The sequence below is a fragment of the Hevea brasiliensis genome, chromosome 14, assembly GCF_030052815.1.
Source record: "Hevea brasiliensis isolate MT/VB/25A 57/8 chromosome 14, ASM3005281v1, whole genome shotgun sequence".
In the NCBI taxonomy this organism is placed as follows: Eukaryota; Viridiplantae; Streptophyta; class Magnoliopsida; order Malpighiales; family Euphorbiaceae; genus Hevea; species Hevea brasiliensis.
Genome location: NC_079506.1, coordinates 77672900 through 77688550, shown reverse-complemented (window position 1 = coordinate 77688550; position 15651 = coordinate 77672900). Strand labels below are relative to the sequence as shown.

At 32.8% G+C, this 15651-nt stretch overlaps 2 protein-coding genes and 1 pseudogene across 2 annotated transcripts in view; 2 read left to right on the top strand and 1 right to left on the bottom strand.

Moving 5' to 3' along the window:
• Positions 1–2218: 2218 nt before the first annotated feature.
• On the top strand, positions 2219–3478 carry LOC110641700 (flavonol sulfotransferase-like). Its single transcript, XM_021793521.2, has one exon. It carries the CDS (start codon positions 2219–2221, stop codon positions 3245–3247), a length of 1029 nt encoding a protein of 342 aa, XP_021649213.2. The 3' UTR covers positions 3248–3478.
• Positions 3479–3864: 386 nt separating this feature from the next.
• LOC110641706 (flavonol sulfotransferase-like) lies at positions 3865–5238 on the top strand (annotated as a pseudogene).
• Positions 5239–5273: 35 nt separating this feature from the next.
• The window catches only part of LOC110637275 (serine carboxypeptidase-like 18), a 45304-nt gene continuing 34926 nt past the window's right edge, over positions 5274–15651 (bottom strand). The window contains exons 2-9 of the mRNA XM_058134637.1: positions 7977–8014; positions 7770–7871; positions 6989–7078; positions 6728–6892; positions 6534–6605; positions 6324–6451; positions 5743–5856; positions 5274–5453 (exon numbers count right to left, since the gene is read on the bottom strand). Of these exons, the coding sequence (XP_057990620.1) occupies positions 5366–5453; positions 5743–5856; positions 6324–6451; positions 6534–6605; positions 6728–6892; positions 6989–7078; positions 7770–7871; positions 7977–8014 (797 nt within the window). The 3' untranslated portion in view covers positions 5274–5365. The remainder of the gene's footprint in view (positions 5454–5742; positions 5857–6323; positions 6452–6533; positions 6606–6727; positions 6893–6988; positions 7079–7769; positions 7872–7976; positions 8015–15651) is intronic.

The following is a 15651-nucleotide window of genomic DNA, read 5'->3' as shown; positions in this document are numbered from 1 at the left end:
AAAAATGAAGTAAAAGAAAATGAAAAAATAGAGAAAAATGAAATAAAAAATTATTAATAAAAAAATAAGAGAAAAACGAACTAAAAGATAAAAGGAAGAAAATGAGAAAGAAAACGAAATAAAATGGAAGAAAGAATGAAATAAGAGAAAATGGAATGGAAAAAAAGTATAAATGGAAAGGAAAAAAAAATTATATGAAAAATAAAATGAAGAGAGTGAGGAAGAAATGAATGGAAATGAAAGAAAGAGAAATGAAAAGAAGTAGAAGAAAGAGTGAAATGGAAGAAAAAAGAAAATGAAAGAATGAATGAAATGAGAAGGTTTTTTTTATAAGCAATTTAGAAAAATAGAGGGATTTTTTCCTTCAAAAATTAGAATCAGATTTCTAAATTCATTTTTAAATTTAAAATGGAATAGAAACGTGTTTTCATGTTAGTTTCTAAATTTTAAAAAAAGCGGAATAATTCTCATCATTAATTTTAAGGTCCACAATTTAAAAACGGATGAAACAGATTTTAAAATCCGTTCCCAGCTTTGGAAATTGATTGGGGAGTCTGTTTCTATTTTTTTTTTTTTAAGTGAGTTATTTTCCTCCATAATTTTCAATATCGACGATTTAAAAATAGATTAAAAGCAGAATTTAATCTCTTTCTAATTTAGAAACGAAAATTCTAAATTTAGAAATGGATTTTAGAATCTGTTTCTAAATTTTCAATCTTCCTTTTATTCTTTACAATTTAGAAATAGATTAGAAATTGTATTGAATCCCTGTCTAATTTAGAAACGGAATTTGTAATCTTTTTCTAAATTTTAAACTTCCTTTCATTCACTATAATTTAGAAACAGATTAAAAATAAAATTGAATCCATTTCTAATTTAGAAACGGATTCCAATCTATTTCTAATCTATTTTTAATCTGTTTCTAAATTTTGAGATAAACTTTTTTGTGCTGAGATTAAAAATAGAAATTTACTGTTTTTAATTTCTATTTTCATTTTGTTTCTAAATATCGCACTATTTTTTAATGCCAAAAATAACAATAAATTCTTTTTTTGTTTCCACTTCGTTCTAGTTCATTACGATACCTAATAAATAAATTTAGTTTCTATTACGTTGTAAGTCCACTGCAAATTAGAAATGGGCATAATTCTTTTCTAAGTTCCGTTGCTATTTCGGTAATATTTTTGTAGTGATAAACCATGAACTGAATTATGGGCCACAAGCAAATATGCCACCTGGTTGCTGGATCGTTGAACATAATGGAAGCTACACGCGAAGAAAACAACTGCATGGCCAACTTAACATCATCCACCAGCAAATCCAAAGGACCCAGATGAGAAGAGCAGACATTAACAGCAGAAACAATGCTCCAACGAGTCTGACTCAACCTGCACCTTGAATGTGGCCTAAAATTAAAAAGTTTGAATATAATTGTTGATTAGTGAAAAATTTTAATATTTTCTAACCATTAGGCTTTACATAAATACGGAATATATGTATATATACATATATAAAGGGCTAGGACGAGCAGAATTAAGAGGCCTAGGGCCCAATGCAAGACTAAAAAGATTCAATAAGGATCCATAATTCAAGACTAAAAATTAAGTTGAGCAATGGTACGGAGGAAATCACTGCAAGTCTACAATGATAGCAAAATTTGCCTTAATAGTATGTTAACTGTAACTTGATTTTTGAGACATCCACCCTAAGAACACAAGTAAGCCAAGGAAGAACCAACATCGTGATGAAGAGCAGAACAGAGCCACGGAGATGTTGGACAGACTGGTGAGGCTTGGCAGAGCTCTTGACATTCTCAGTCTCTCGTAGCTCTCTAGGGACTGAGAACATTTATGGGCCTCCGTGAATGCCCACGAGTTACTAGCCACCAATCTCCTAGCTAGAAAACTTTAGTATTTGATTCAAATTCAAATTTATAAATTTAAATTCATGAATCTAAATATAACATTATTCAAAATTACAAAATAAAATTATAAATCAATTACGATAAAAAAAGTAACTTGTTATCTTTTGTGTAACATATTTTAAATTTAAGGAAAAATTATCTCACCTAGTGCATAATAAATTTGGCTTAGATGAAAATTCCCAAATTAGCCCTAATTATTAATGTTTCTTTTTCCTATATAATAGATGTAGTCCATAGCCCATATGAGTTTTTCCATAGATGGTTCTTGAGAGTTGAGGGTATTTGCTTTCACTCATGGAACCATCTTGCATTTTATCCAATAAAAGTGATGCTCCTGTTTCAGAAACCAACGCATCTTCAACAAATCATACAAAGTATAAGGAGATCATCTCAACCCTTCCACGAACTGAAGATAGATGGTATCAGTCTCAGCAAATCCGTGAATACCAAGGCTTTCGGTTCAGTCAAATTATGCTTCAAGGTATCATGTCTGCACAGGAACAATTCAAAGCTCAACCTACTGATATTTTCATTTGCAGCCATCCAAAATCTGGAACAACTTGGCTTAAAGCCCTGTCTTTTGCCATTCTGACAAGAAAACGTTTTATCTATCCCTCTACAAATCCTTTACTTTCTGAGCTTCCACATGATGTTGTGCCCTTTATTGAAACTTTATCCTTCACTGACATTACCAGCAGAGACCCTGAACTTCCACTTTTGTCCACTCACATGCCCTACACTTCCTTGCCCAAGTCCGTTGTAGAGTGTAAGTGTAAAATTATTTACATCTGCAGGGATCCCAAGGATTCGTTTGTTTCAATGTGGCACTTTGCTGGTAAGTTAAGAGGTACAAGGGCAGAAACCTTTCCACTGGAGGAGGCATGTCAGAAATTTTGTGAAGGACTCTATCATGGTGGCCCTTACTGGGATCATGTTTTGGGTTTTTGGAAAGCAAGCCTTCAATTTCCTGAGAGAATGCTCTTCATCAAATATGAAGATCTGCAAAATGACACCTTCTCCTATGTCAGGAGAATGGCAGAGTTCATGGGTTGCCCTTTCTCCATGGAAGAAGAAAGACAAGGATTAGTGCAAAAAGTCGTCGACTTGTGCAGCTTTGAAATTCTTAGCAATTTGGAGGTGAATAAGAGTAAAAAGCACAGCTCTTCATTAAGACATATTTGGAAAGTTGAAAAGAATGCATTTTTTAGGAAAGGTAAGGTTGGTGATTGGGAGAACTATTTGACAGCTGATATGGCAGCTACAATTGATCAAATAACTGAACAGAAGTTCAGTGGTTCTGGCTTGTCTTTTAAAGCTCCATAAACATCTTTGTGTCAGTTTAATAATTTTGCCTGTGTTTTAGAATGGTCTGGTATGCTCTTATAGCTTAGAATGATTGCAGCTATTATCTTTAGTTTTTAATAAAAATTAATTTGAATGTTTATCACTCTTCTGTGATCAACCTAAGTATGTTTTTAATGATATGAATGAAGGCTTGTACTCGTCTAAGTTTGCAATAAAAATTTGTCAGCTATTCAGTCTTTGGGATTACAATATGATCGGATATTTTTGGATATTCCATTCAGATATGCCCATTTTGTATTCAGATATTTTATTTTCTGATTATAACTAATTTTTTAATTAGCTCCAATAAAATTAAAAAATAAGCAAACGTGAAACCGCACCATTGGATTAAAAAAAATGACAAGGGCCACCTTACATGTGCATGCCTCCACCAATTTGTGATAAAATAAGGATTAGCTGTAATGTCATTTTTCTTAAGTTATTTTAGTAGTAGTTAATTATTTTAATAAAAAAATAATTAATGAATTTTATTTTAGTGTTCTTGTTTTGAATTCGGCGAAAGAGCCATCTGCTTAAAACGTGTCCCCCTGCGGGCCCAATATCAAAAAGATTATCTTGTCCCCCTGCGGGCCCAATATCTAAAATTTCGCGCTAAGCTTAGTTCCTATATCATAGTCTGTAGCCCATTTGAGATCTTTCAAATCAATAGTTCTTTAGCTTATTTGACCATTTGAGATCTTTCATATCGATAGTTCTTGATCCTATCTGATTCTTCATATGGAATCAGATTCAATTTTCTCCAAGAAGAGTGATGTTCCTGTTTCAGGGAACAATGCCTCTCCAAGAAATCATACCATCATCTCAACCCTTTCTCAAGAAGAGCGACAATACTCTCAACAGCCCCATCAATACCAAGGCTTTTGGTGCTTTCCAGCTTACTTGGAAGGCATCATGTCAGCACAGGAACACTTCATAGCTCAGCCTACTGATATTATCACTTGCAGCCATCCAAAATCTGGTACAACTTGGCTTAAAGCCCTATGTTTTGCCATTCTGACGAGAAAGCAGTTCAGCGAATCCTCTACAAATCCTTTACTTACCGAATTGCCGCATGATATTGTGCCCTTTATTGATCATTTAGCTTATAACAGAGACCCAGACCTTCCACTTGTAGCCACTCACATTCCCTACACCTCCTTGCCCAAGTCCATAATAGAGTCCAAGTGTAAAATTATTTACATTTGCAGGGATCCCAAGGATTTGTTAATTTCGTTGTGGCACTTTTCTGGTAAGATGAGAGGTACAAGCGCAGAAGCCTTTCCACTGGAGGAGGCATATGAGAAATTTTGTGAAGGAGTTATTCCTTACGGGACTTACTGGGATCATGTTTTGGGGTATTGGAAAGCAAGCCATCAATTTCCGGAGAGAGTAGTGTTTATCAAATATGAGGATTTACAGAATGATACCTTCTCCTATGTCGAGAATGGCAGAGTTCATGGGTTGCCCTTTCTCCATGGAAGAAGAAAGACAAGGATTGGTGCAGAAAGTTGTTGACTTGTGCAGCTTTGAGTTTCTTAGCAATTTGGAGGTGAATAAGAGTAAAAAGCACACTTCTGCAGCAGGACCTTTCAGAATTGAAAACAATGCATTTTTCAGGAGAGGTAAGGCTGGTGATTGGAAAACTATTTGACAGCTGAAATGGCAGCTCGAATTGACCAAATAACTGAGCAGAAGTTCAGTGAATCTGGCTTGGCTTTCTGATCTCCGTAAAACATCTCTGTTTGTCATAATTTGTGTGTTTTAATGGTCTGGTTCTTCCATCTACACATGTACTTCTTATGGTTTAGAAGGCTTGCTCTTTCGATAAAAAAAAAAATGTCAAACATGGATCACTCTTTTGTAATCAATCGAAGCGTGTTTTTGGTGATCTAAATGAAGGCATGCACTTATCTTTGTTTGCAAATAAAATTTGATTGTTATGCTTTTCAAACTCGAAAACAATGCATTCTTTAGGAACCTGAGACAGCAATGCAAATTGACCACGTAACCAAACAGAAAAATGGACCCTCACAACAAAAATGACAAATTAAAACAAATAAAATATCTAATTAAAAAAATTTCCTTTTCGGTAGAAGTTTATATTCTACAGTAGATAATCTGCAAACCACCTATCAACCATGGCAAGGCATTGCACGGGTTTGTATTCTGCTGTCTGACCTGCTCCCTGTTCATGATCAAGAAAATATTAAAAAAAAGAGAGGAAATTTTCCTTTTGTAGCTTTTGTTAGAGTTCATAAGTATGTATGAAGGGAGAACGAAGCAAAGCCTTTTACTTGCCTTAACAGTTGCATACGTCAAAATGTACTTGTTCTTCGAATACATAGTTACATAGTTGCAGCAAAATTGATTACAAAGTTAATTTCAAATGATCATGAAATAGAACATGGAAATGAAATAATTAGATGGAAGTAAATTTGCAAAATCATAATCAAAAGTTCAATCTGAAAACTAACCCTGCAATTTGACTATTGACGAACCATGGACGCCAATCATCTTTAACGGTTAAATTTAGAGAATTTATCCATTGTTGTGTGCCCACATGTGGTACAACCATGTCATGATCACCACTGCATATGAAATTAAAATTAAAAATTCAAATATTATTACACTTAAAGCATATAATCATTCATTCTTTTCTTATATGTGAATATCACAGAAACAGCCTCTCTGCGAAGTAGAGTAACCTTTCTCCCCATGAGTGTTGAATGCTTTGTACACCGGATCATCCTTTATACATGTATGTTGATAAATATTAAGATGTATCAAATTTCAAATTCAAGCTTAGAATTTGATCAGTAGATTACAAGATTGAGATAAATAGATTACAAGATTAAAAAAAAAATCTCAAATGTGTGATAATTGGGAAATGAAAGGATAAACTAATGAGATTTAGTTCAGTAATATCATTTTCACGATGGAATTGATGAATTTGAATTCTAGTTAAAGCGCAATGATTAGGAAATGAAATGAGAGAAAATGAATGACCATGTTAGCAGAAGTTGCCTAAGCTTTATCCTTCATGCATATTGCATACCTGTAAATTAAAGCATGAAAGCCTTTCTTGGTAAGGTTTTGTTGATACGAAACACTGGATGTGATATCATGTGCGTAATTAGTGGCATTTAAGCTGCTATTGCATCTCTCCCAACCCTTTATGGTTCCCTGGTTATCGAAGCAATTGGTATATATAAGATAAATATACAATACACTTTTTTCTTTGTTAATTAAATATTATTTGCCATACCTCTCGAACATGAAGAGCTGCTTGGACAGTTTTATCATTAGCCCAAATATATGACAGCACCATGTTGTAAATCTGCAAAAGAATAAGAATCGGTAACTATTTGCAGAAGGTACGCAGAGCCAATTGTGAAAAAAGAATAATAATTATTACATATCTATCGATTGTTACTTGCAGAGAGCTAGAAAGAGACTTACCCGACACCATGGTTGTGGAAGCTGAGCAGTTGAGATAAGAACATCAAGAAAAGTCTTTTCCAAATAACTGTTCCGAGTATTCCACTCTAGTGTAATTGGTTTTGGAGAAAGAAATTCAGAACATTTTGGCTCCAATACATTGGGAAGATATATCTTTTCAAGGCACTATGAGATAAGAAAGCTACTTATTAAGTAATCTTGAAGCATAACTGCATGAGAAACATATCTTAATTAAGGAAATAGAGTTTTAATCCTTCTCACATTTTTGACAGCTTGGAGATTAGTAATACAAGCTACATTGCTTGGATCTGGGGCGAAAAAGTACTCGCCATTGCAATCTTCTTTAGTCGACTGGAAAACATAAAGACATTGCACATTAATTTTTAAAGTTGATTTTCAAAAAATGCATTTTAAGAAGATATATCTCAAACAATTTTACAAAATATCATTATTAGATGACACTTATGGCTTAATTAAGAAGGTATACTTCTCTAAATCAATAAATTATGTTTATATTTGCACCAATTTTTAACAAATTAAATGCCCCAATATATGTCCTTGAAATATTTTAGATAAAGTTTACTAACAATTCTTAATTTGGCCTATTATATCCATTATCTTTTACTTTTGACTTATTACACTCTTTAATTTTATATTCATAATCAATAGATATAAATTTTTTTAAAATTTAACAGTAAAAAATAATTAAATACAGCATTTCATATATATATATATATATATATATATATATATATATATAGAATTAAGCTTATTTTGCTTATTATTATTTTTTTATATTATTCTTTATATCTGTTTTACAGTTCAAAGAAAATTAATCCCTTTAGAGTTCATGGTTGCCCCTCCCAATAATACATTTTTCAAAGATCAAATTTGAGTTCTCCCTTGAGAACGCAATGAGCTTTACCATTACACTCAACATTTATTGATAAATTTTACTTATTTTTATAAAAATAAAAATGAAAAAATTGTAATGGATTAAAAATAAAAATAAAGAATACAATAATCATAGAGAGCAACTAACCTTGTAAAGTTGGTCTGATAAAAGTGTCATTCTGTGAGCAAATTGAATTCTTGCGTTCATGTCAATGCCTAAATCAGTAAAAGGGTTACCCAAAAGAAACCCCTGAATTCAACCAATTAGTCTAATCATCACACACTAAAACAAAACTTTACATCAAGTTATTTCCAACTCAAGTATAAAATAAATTAAATTAGAATGGCTAGCTACCCTAATATTAGTAAGTGGCTCGTCTCCAACTTCAATACCTGCAATGTCATTTTTTAAAATAAATTTATGATAAAATTTTGGAAAAAAGAAAGTGAAAAAATTGTGCACATTGTGATGCCAACGTTATAAATATTGTGGAAGCAATTTCAAATAATTAATTTATGTGGATAGGTAATTAATTATGATTTTTTTTTCTATAAATTGGATAATTAGGATTTAGTAGATGGAATTAAACATGTTTTAGGGCCTGTTTGATATTGCTATTTGAGCCGTTGTTGAAAAAAAAATACTTTTTTAAATATATTAGTTAAAGAGTATTAAAAAATAATTTAAAATTAAATTTGACAAGTTTTAATAAGAAGAACACTAAAATAATAAAACAACTTTTTCCAAACTATTTTTTCAATAGCATAAAAATGATTTTTTTTAAAAAAATTAATTTTAGCCCTCTAACTTTAATGCTAAACAAACACTTAGTTTTCTAGTAAAAAACTAAAATAATTAAATTAACCAAAGTTTTATGTATTTATTTTTTATGCAAATATCATGTATAGCAAGAAAAAATTCTTAATAAACAATTGAATAAAAAAAAATATTTTGATTCAATTTAATTCACAATAGATTTGATTTGATTCAATTTAATTCATCCGTTTAATAGGATTGCATTTTTCACACTTTCTAATTCACTTTTCATTTATTTCTGTTCTCATTTTTATTCATTACAAGATTAATTATTCATACTCAACTCAACTCAACTCAACTCAGCCTTTATCCCAAAGATTTGGGGTCGGCTATATAGATTCGCTTTCTCCACTCTAAACGATTTTGGGTTAAATCCTCAAAAATGTATAATGCTTCTAGGTCATGTTGTACTACTCTCCTCCAAGTCAATTTAGGTCTACCCCTTTTTTTCTTTCTATCCTCTAACCTAATGTGCTCTACTTGTCTAACTGGAACCTCCGTATGTCTACGCTTCACATGACCAAACCATCTCAATATCCCTTCTCTCAACTTATCTTCAATTGACACAACTCCTACCTTTTCTCTAATACTCTCATTACAGACTTTATCTAGTCTAGTATGACCACTCATCCACCTTAACATTCTCATCTCTGCAACTATTATCTTAGACGCATACGACTCTTTCAGTGCCCAACACTCACTACCATATAACATAGCCAGTCATATGACTGTACGGTAAAATTTTCCTTTCAACTTATTGGGAATTTTACGATCACATAAAACTCCCGTGGCACGTCTCCACTTCAACCATCCGGCTTTAATCCTATGACTAACATCCTCCTCATATTTTCCATCTACTTGAAGGACTGAGCCTAAATATTTAAAGTGATTACTTTGGAACAGTACCACTCCATTCAAACTAACTCCTTTCCTATCACCAGTTTGGCCTTCACTGAACTTGCAATGCATGTATTCTGTCTTCGTTCTACTTAACTTAAAACCCTTTGACTCTAGAGTACTTATCCAAAGCTCTAACTTTCTATTGACTCCTTCTCGTATCTCATCTATCAGAACAATATCATCCGCAAACAACATGCACCAAGGAATACTCTCTTGTATATGTTTCGTCAATTCATCTAAAACTAATGTAAAAAGGTAAGGGCTTATGGCTGATCCTTGGTGTAATCCAATTGAGATCGGAAAATCTCTTGTATCCCCTCCCACTGTGCGCGCAATAGTTGTTGCTCCTTCATACATATCTTTCAATACTTGTATGTACCTAATAGATACCTTCTTTTGTTCTAACACATTTCATAAGACATCTCTTGGAACACTATCATAAGCCTTCTCCAAATCAATAAAAACCATGTGTAGATCTTTCTTCACATATCTATATTTCTCCATCAAGCTTCTAATAAGAAATATTGCTTTCATAGTTGAACGACCAGGCATGAAACCAAATTGATTGAGAGAGATAAAAGTATCATGACGTAGTCGATGCTCCACAACTTTCTCCCACAACTTCATAGTATGGCTCATGAGTTTAATTCCCCTATAGTTTAAGCAACTCTGTATGTCTCCCTTATTTTTAAAAATAGATACTAAAATACTCCTCCATTCATCAGGCATTTTCTTTGAGTTTAGAATCTTATTAAATAATTTAGTTAACCAGGCCACTCTCATATCTCCCAAACACTTCCACACTTCAATTGGTATTTCATCAGGTCCACAGGCTTTACCCACTTTCATTCTCTTAAGTGCTTCCTTTACTTCTAAGGATCTAATCCTTCTAGTATAATTCACATTCTTTTCTATTATTCTATAGTCTATATTCACGCTATTACCATTTTGACTATTATTAAAGAGATCATTAAAATAATTTCTCCATCTTTCTTTAATGTCCTCATCTTTCACCAACATTTTTTCTTATTTATCCTTAATGCACCTAACTTGATTCAGATCTTGACATTTCTTTTCTCTCCTCCTTGCTAATCTATAAATATCTTTCTCCCCTTCTTTAGTTCCAAGTTTCTCATATAACTTTTCAAAGGCCTGTGCTCTTGCTTGACTAACTGCCTTTTTTACCTCTTTCTTTGCTATCTTGTACTGTTCATATGCCTCATTATTATCACATTTAGGTAATTTCTTATACCATTCTCTTTTTCTCTTCACTGCCTTTTGTACTTCCTCATTCCACCACCATCTCTCTTTTGAGGGTGGTCCATGCCCTTTAGACTCTCCAAGTACTTTTCTAGCTACTTCTCTAATCTTTAATGCCATCTGTATCCACATATCATTGGTCTCCATATCCAGCTTCCATACTTCGAACTCGAGAAGCTCATTTTTGAACTTCACTTGCTTTACTCCTTTGAACTCCCACCACTTTGTTTGAGCTACACTATTTCTTCTGACCTTACTTGAATTGTTCCTAAACTTGAATCCAAGACCACCAACCGATGTTGACTTGTTAAAGCCTCTCCTGGAATGACCTTGCAATCCTTGCATAGAGCTCTATTTTTCTTCCTGGTTAAGAGGAAGTCGATTTGGCTTCTATGTTGCCCACTTTTAAAAGTCACTAAATGTGACTCTTTTTATAAATTAGGTATTTGCTAGTATTAAGTCGTATGCCATAGCAAAATCCAATATGCTTTTTCCCTCCTCATTTAGACTGTCAAAACCAAAACCTCCATGAACATTCTCATAACCTTGTCTATCACTTCCTATATGTCCATTCAAATCTCCACCAATGAAAACATTCTCTTCATTCGTTATGCTTTGCATTAAATCATCCATATATTCCCAAAACCTTTGTTTACTCTCATTGTCTAGTCCTATTTGTGGGGCATAAGCACTAACATATTTATTGTTTCTCCTTTTAGTACTAACTTTACTAGTATAATTCTATCTCCTACTCTTTTCACAGCTATTACTGCATCTTTCAATGTCCTGTCTATGATTATGCCTACTCTGTTCTTATTTCTCTCCTTTCCAGTAAACCACAATTTTTACCCTGAATTACCCACTTCCTTACTTTTCTCTCCTACCCATTTAGTCTCCTGAATGCAAGCAATATTTACCCTTCTCCTTTCCAAGGTATCCACAAGCTCCATTAATTTTCCTGTAAGTGATCCAACATTCCAAGTACCAACCCTGATCCTCCTCCTATCCTGCTCCTTCCTAATTGGTCTCCTTTTATGATATCTTCTATTATTTTCTATATCTATCTTGTGTTCTGTTCCACTATCTGTTCTACTATCTGTCCTATGGACTAACTTCTTTACCCACACCCGTCCATGATGTGAGAACCCTTGCTCACTTAACACCACACCTAGGCACCGGCATGGCGCGTCGCTTTCGGTGAACGCCCTACACCCTTGCATATTTCTCACTACACCCGGGCTCCGATGTAACGCGTCGTGAGTAGAAAACGCCCCAACGTTTATATCATTTGATGCCAGAATAAGAATAATCACTAATGTAGAGGGGATTAAACAAAAATTTAAGGTGAGCCATAAGCCACTGCATCATCAAAATTAATAATAAAACGAGGTCATGTACACTACAATAAACGTTAGAATTACAAGTAAAAATTTTATAGCAACATTAATTTTTTTTTATCATATATCTAGCATACAGCTGCATAGATAGCAACAATATAAATAATTAGTGTTAATGGTATATAAAAAAAATGTCAATAATTATTAATTTGTTGTTCATTATTGTCAAAGGTAATAATAATTGTTAATATCAATAACTTTTTTTTTAAATAATTATAATTTTGCTGTAAAATACTTATAATCATAATTTTTCAGCAGTATCATCAACAATTCATATACTATAGCCATAAACTTATAACAGCAAATTTTATATTTTTAGCAGTAAAATTTTTCGTTGCTAAATCTATTATTTCATGTACCAAGAATACAACTTTAAATTTACCAATGAAGTTTTATTTGATTAATCTTTCCATACACTTGAAAGGACTAATATAGGAAGCATTGATATCAAGTTATTTGAGTGTATATATTAATTAATACAATAATACGATGATGAACTAAAGGTATAAAATGTATAGTACGATATACCTGTTAAATACATATGTTCTATATGCTTATATTTTGAATATATAATAAATAAGGTTTAAATAAGAATTTAACTTGTAATATATAATCACATATTAATTTTTTTATATATAAAAAATATAGGAACATGTGCCATGGTAGATGCACACCCACACTTGTATATATATTTCATTTATTCCCTTGAGAAATTATATTAATTTACCTTTTTCAAAAACTTATAAGTTGGTGCTACTGATGAGAGATCATCAGTTTCATACCCTTTTGAAGTAGTCGCATAGGAGAATCCAGTGCCTACTAGTGCATCAAAAAATATTATATTTGCAACCTGTACAATTATGGATAAATTTTAACAATTGTCCTTGAACTTATATAGTTGTAACACTACAATCCTTCAACTTTAAAATGTAACATAAAACCCCCTAAACTTTCAAATTTTACACAGTAAAATTTCTCTGACTTTCAATTATTGATTTTTCAGTTAGAAATTAATGTGAATAGCTCCTGTATGGCGTTTAGTCAATATTTCTCTCTCATCTCTTATACAAAATATAAAATTATTCTCTTTACGCATGAAAAATTATTCTATCTATAGAGAGAAAAATAATTCAATTTGCATATGGCTTGAGAGAGAAAAGAGAAATACTAACTAAGCTCCATGTTGGAACTGTTCAGGTCAGCGTCTAACTGAAAAACCTGTAATTGGAGGTTAGAGAGATTTTACAGTGCAAAATTTGAAAATTGATGGGGTTTTATGTTACATTTTTAAGTTGAGAGACTGTAATGTTACAACTAGATAAGTTCAGGGACAATAGTCAAAATTTATTCGTATAATTATATTTAATATAACGGTCATTAAAAAAAATTATATTTCTACTAGAAAGCTACCATTAAAAACCCTAATTTTCTCATCTTAGTCCATGAATATGGGTTCAAGACCATTGTTGGTGTAGTATTCCGAATAAAGTTTGCATAGTTGAAAGTTAATGGACCTACACAAATATATTTACAGTTATATTTGACTACTAAAATCAATGGAGGAATTATAACTAAACTTATCATGGCTAGAGAATAGGGAAAAAAAAAAAAAGCAAGTTAACTAAGCTGAGAATATTAAGTAATGAAGGTATTCCAGAGTTAGAGGCTCACACTATAATCAATTATGGGTTTACCTAACCTATTCAATAAATTGGAAATTATTACTTTATAGAAAATTAATCCTAAGTTACCTTAAGCCCTCTCTCAAGGCACTCAAGTTATATTTTAATCAACTTAAACTTTACTTTCATAGCGATTAAATTAATTAAAACCTTTTAAGATCTTTGACTAATTATAAACTCCTCATAGAATCTCAACCTATCTCTAGGTCAAAAACTCTAAGATCAAAATCTTGATAATCAAATATTAATCTTCACTTTTTAATCCTTCAATTAATATCTAGCATTGATACTAAGTGAAGCTCAACACATAGCATGCGTTAAAAAACAAGAAATTGAATCAAAGAATGAAATCTCAAAATTATTAAACAAAATCAAATAAAATCCATAGCCAAATTAAAAGTGTTGCATCCCTGATTCGAGAATAAAGAAAAATACTCACTCATGTTGAGCTTTAGAATCAAACTTAAAATAATAAAATATGAAAAACACATCAAAATAAATAGAACAAAGAAAGCCAAAATGAGGATTTTGCAGCCTTGAACTTTTGAAACTTTGGTTGAAAATCTCTTCCAAAAATCTTGTTAACGATCTCTCCCAAGGTGAAATTGTTATGCTTAAATGTAAAAGAATCGATCCCTAACTTGTTTCTGACTTCTTGTATTTATATCTGGTGTAAATAAAGTAATTTCAGAGTCCTAGAGGCCTTAAAAGTCTTTCGGGTCAAGCAGATAGGAGGAAAAGTTGAATTGGGAGTCTCTACTAGTGCATAGTACATGGCCAATGTAGCACTAGATAGGTTAGGGCCATGTAACTTTCTAGCCATCTGAAACTTGCATCTTAAGGAGGAACAGAGCATTACATGGGGTGAAGGTCATTGCATGGTCATGGTATAGGGCCCGTGTACTGGTCCTCTCCCTAAGCTATGTTGCACGGGTCCCTCCTTCAGTATTACACGGCCTATGTAGTTCTTCTAGCATTCTAATTAAACTTTCTGACTTCCAAACTCTTCTAAACTTGTTTTAGGCCTTAGGATTATATCAAATCACCTGATATAATACAAAAATCAAGAAATTAGGCAGGTTTAACTTAAAATCCTAAAACATAATAAAACTAACTAAAAATCATGCAATTAACAAACAAAATATGGATGAAATGTAGCAAATATCACCTTTAAATACCTATACAATACAAGTGCACCAAATCTGCTTTCTTTCCTTTGCTAGAGATTATTTTAGGGTAATCTGCTTTCTTTTTAACTTATGGAATCTCCTTGGGACTCTCAAGAGATGCTCAGCAGTGCATATGCACGTTCTTCTTCGAGCGATGGGCTTGATGTTGACCCTGAGGTGGTTATAGGTTCATTAGGTTAGATGACCGATGGAGCTGAGAGTAGTCTTCCTCAAGAGAGCGAGCCATTGGAGGTGAGCAAAAGGTTAAATGCATGACTGAAGCAACTGAGTCAGGTAGAGCGATATTGGTTAGGGCAACTGAAAATAGTGGACCTATGGCTCTGATACAATCTAAGTTGAAGAATTTTGCTATCCATTCAGTTTTGCAAAAGTATGAAGTGCCAGATGGGTATATATTCCAACAAGTCCAAGAAGGTTTTTGGGCACACGACCCTGTTCTTCACTCTTAACTTCTTTGTGATTTATGAAGAGACATTCAAAACCGCTTGTTGCCTTCCTCTAGATCATTTTTACTCAGAAGTGTTGGAGTTCTACAACATTTGCATTGCCCAATTGTCGCCTAATAACTGCAGGACCCTAGTAGCCTTTAGGGGTTGTGTCGCCACAATAACATTGAGTGTGAGGTGAGGATCTTTGCTAGCTTCTTCCAACTATTGGATTGCCTAGGCCATGATTTTAATTATTTCCAAACCAAGAAAGACTATCACCTTAAGTGTCTTCACTCCTCTGCGAAGAGATAGAAGAATAAGTTTTTTTCTTTTGGGACAAGCAATAAGACTTAGCT

What these genes read in the sequence shown, in the direction of transcription:
- LOC110641700 (XM_021793521.2), top strand. Translation starts at nt 2,219, where the DNA reads ATGGAACCATCTTGCATTTTATCCAATAAAAGTGATGCTCCTGTTTCA.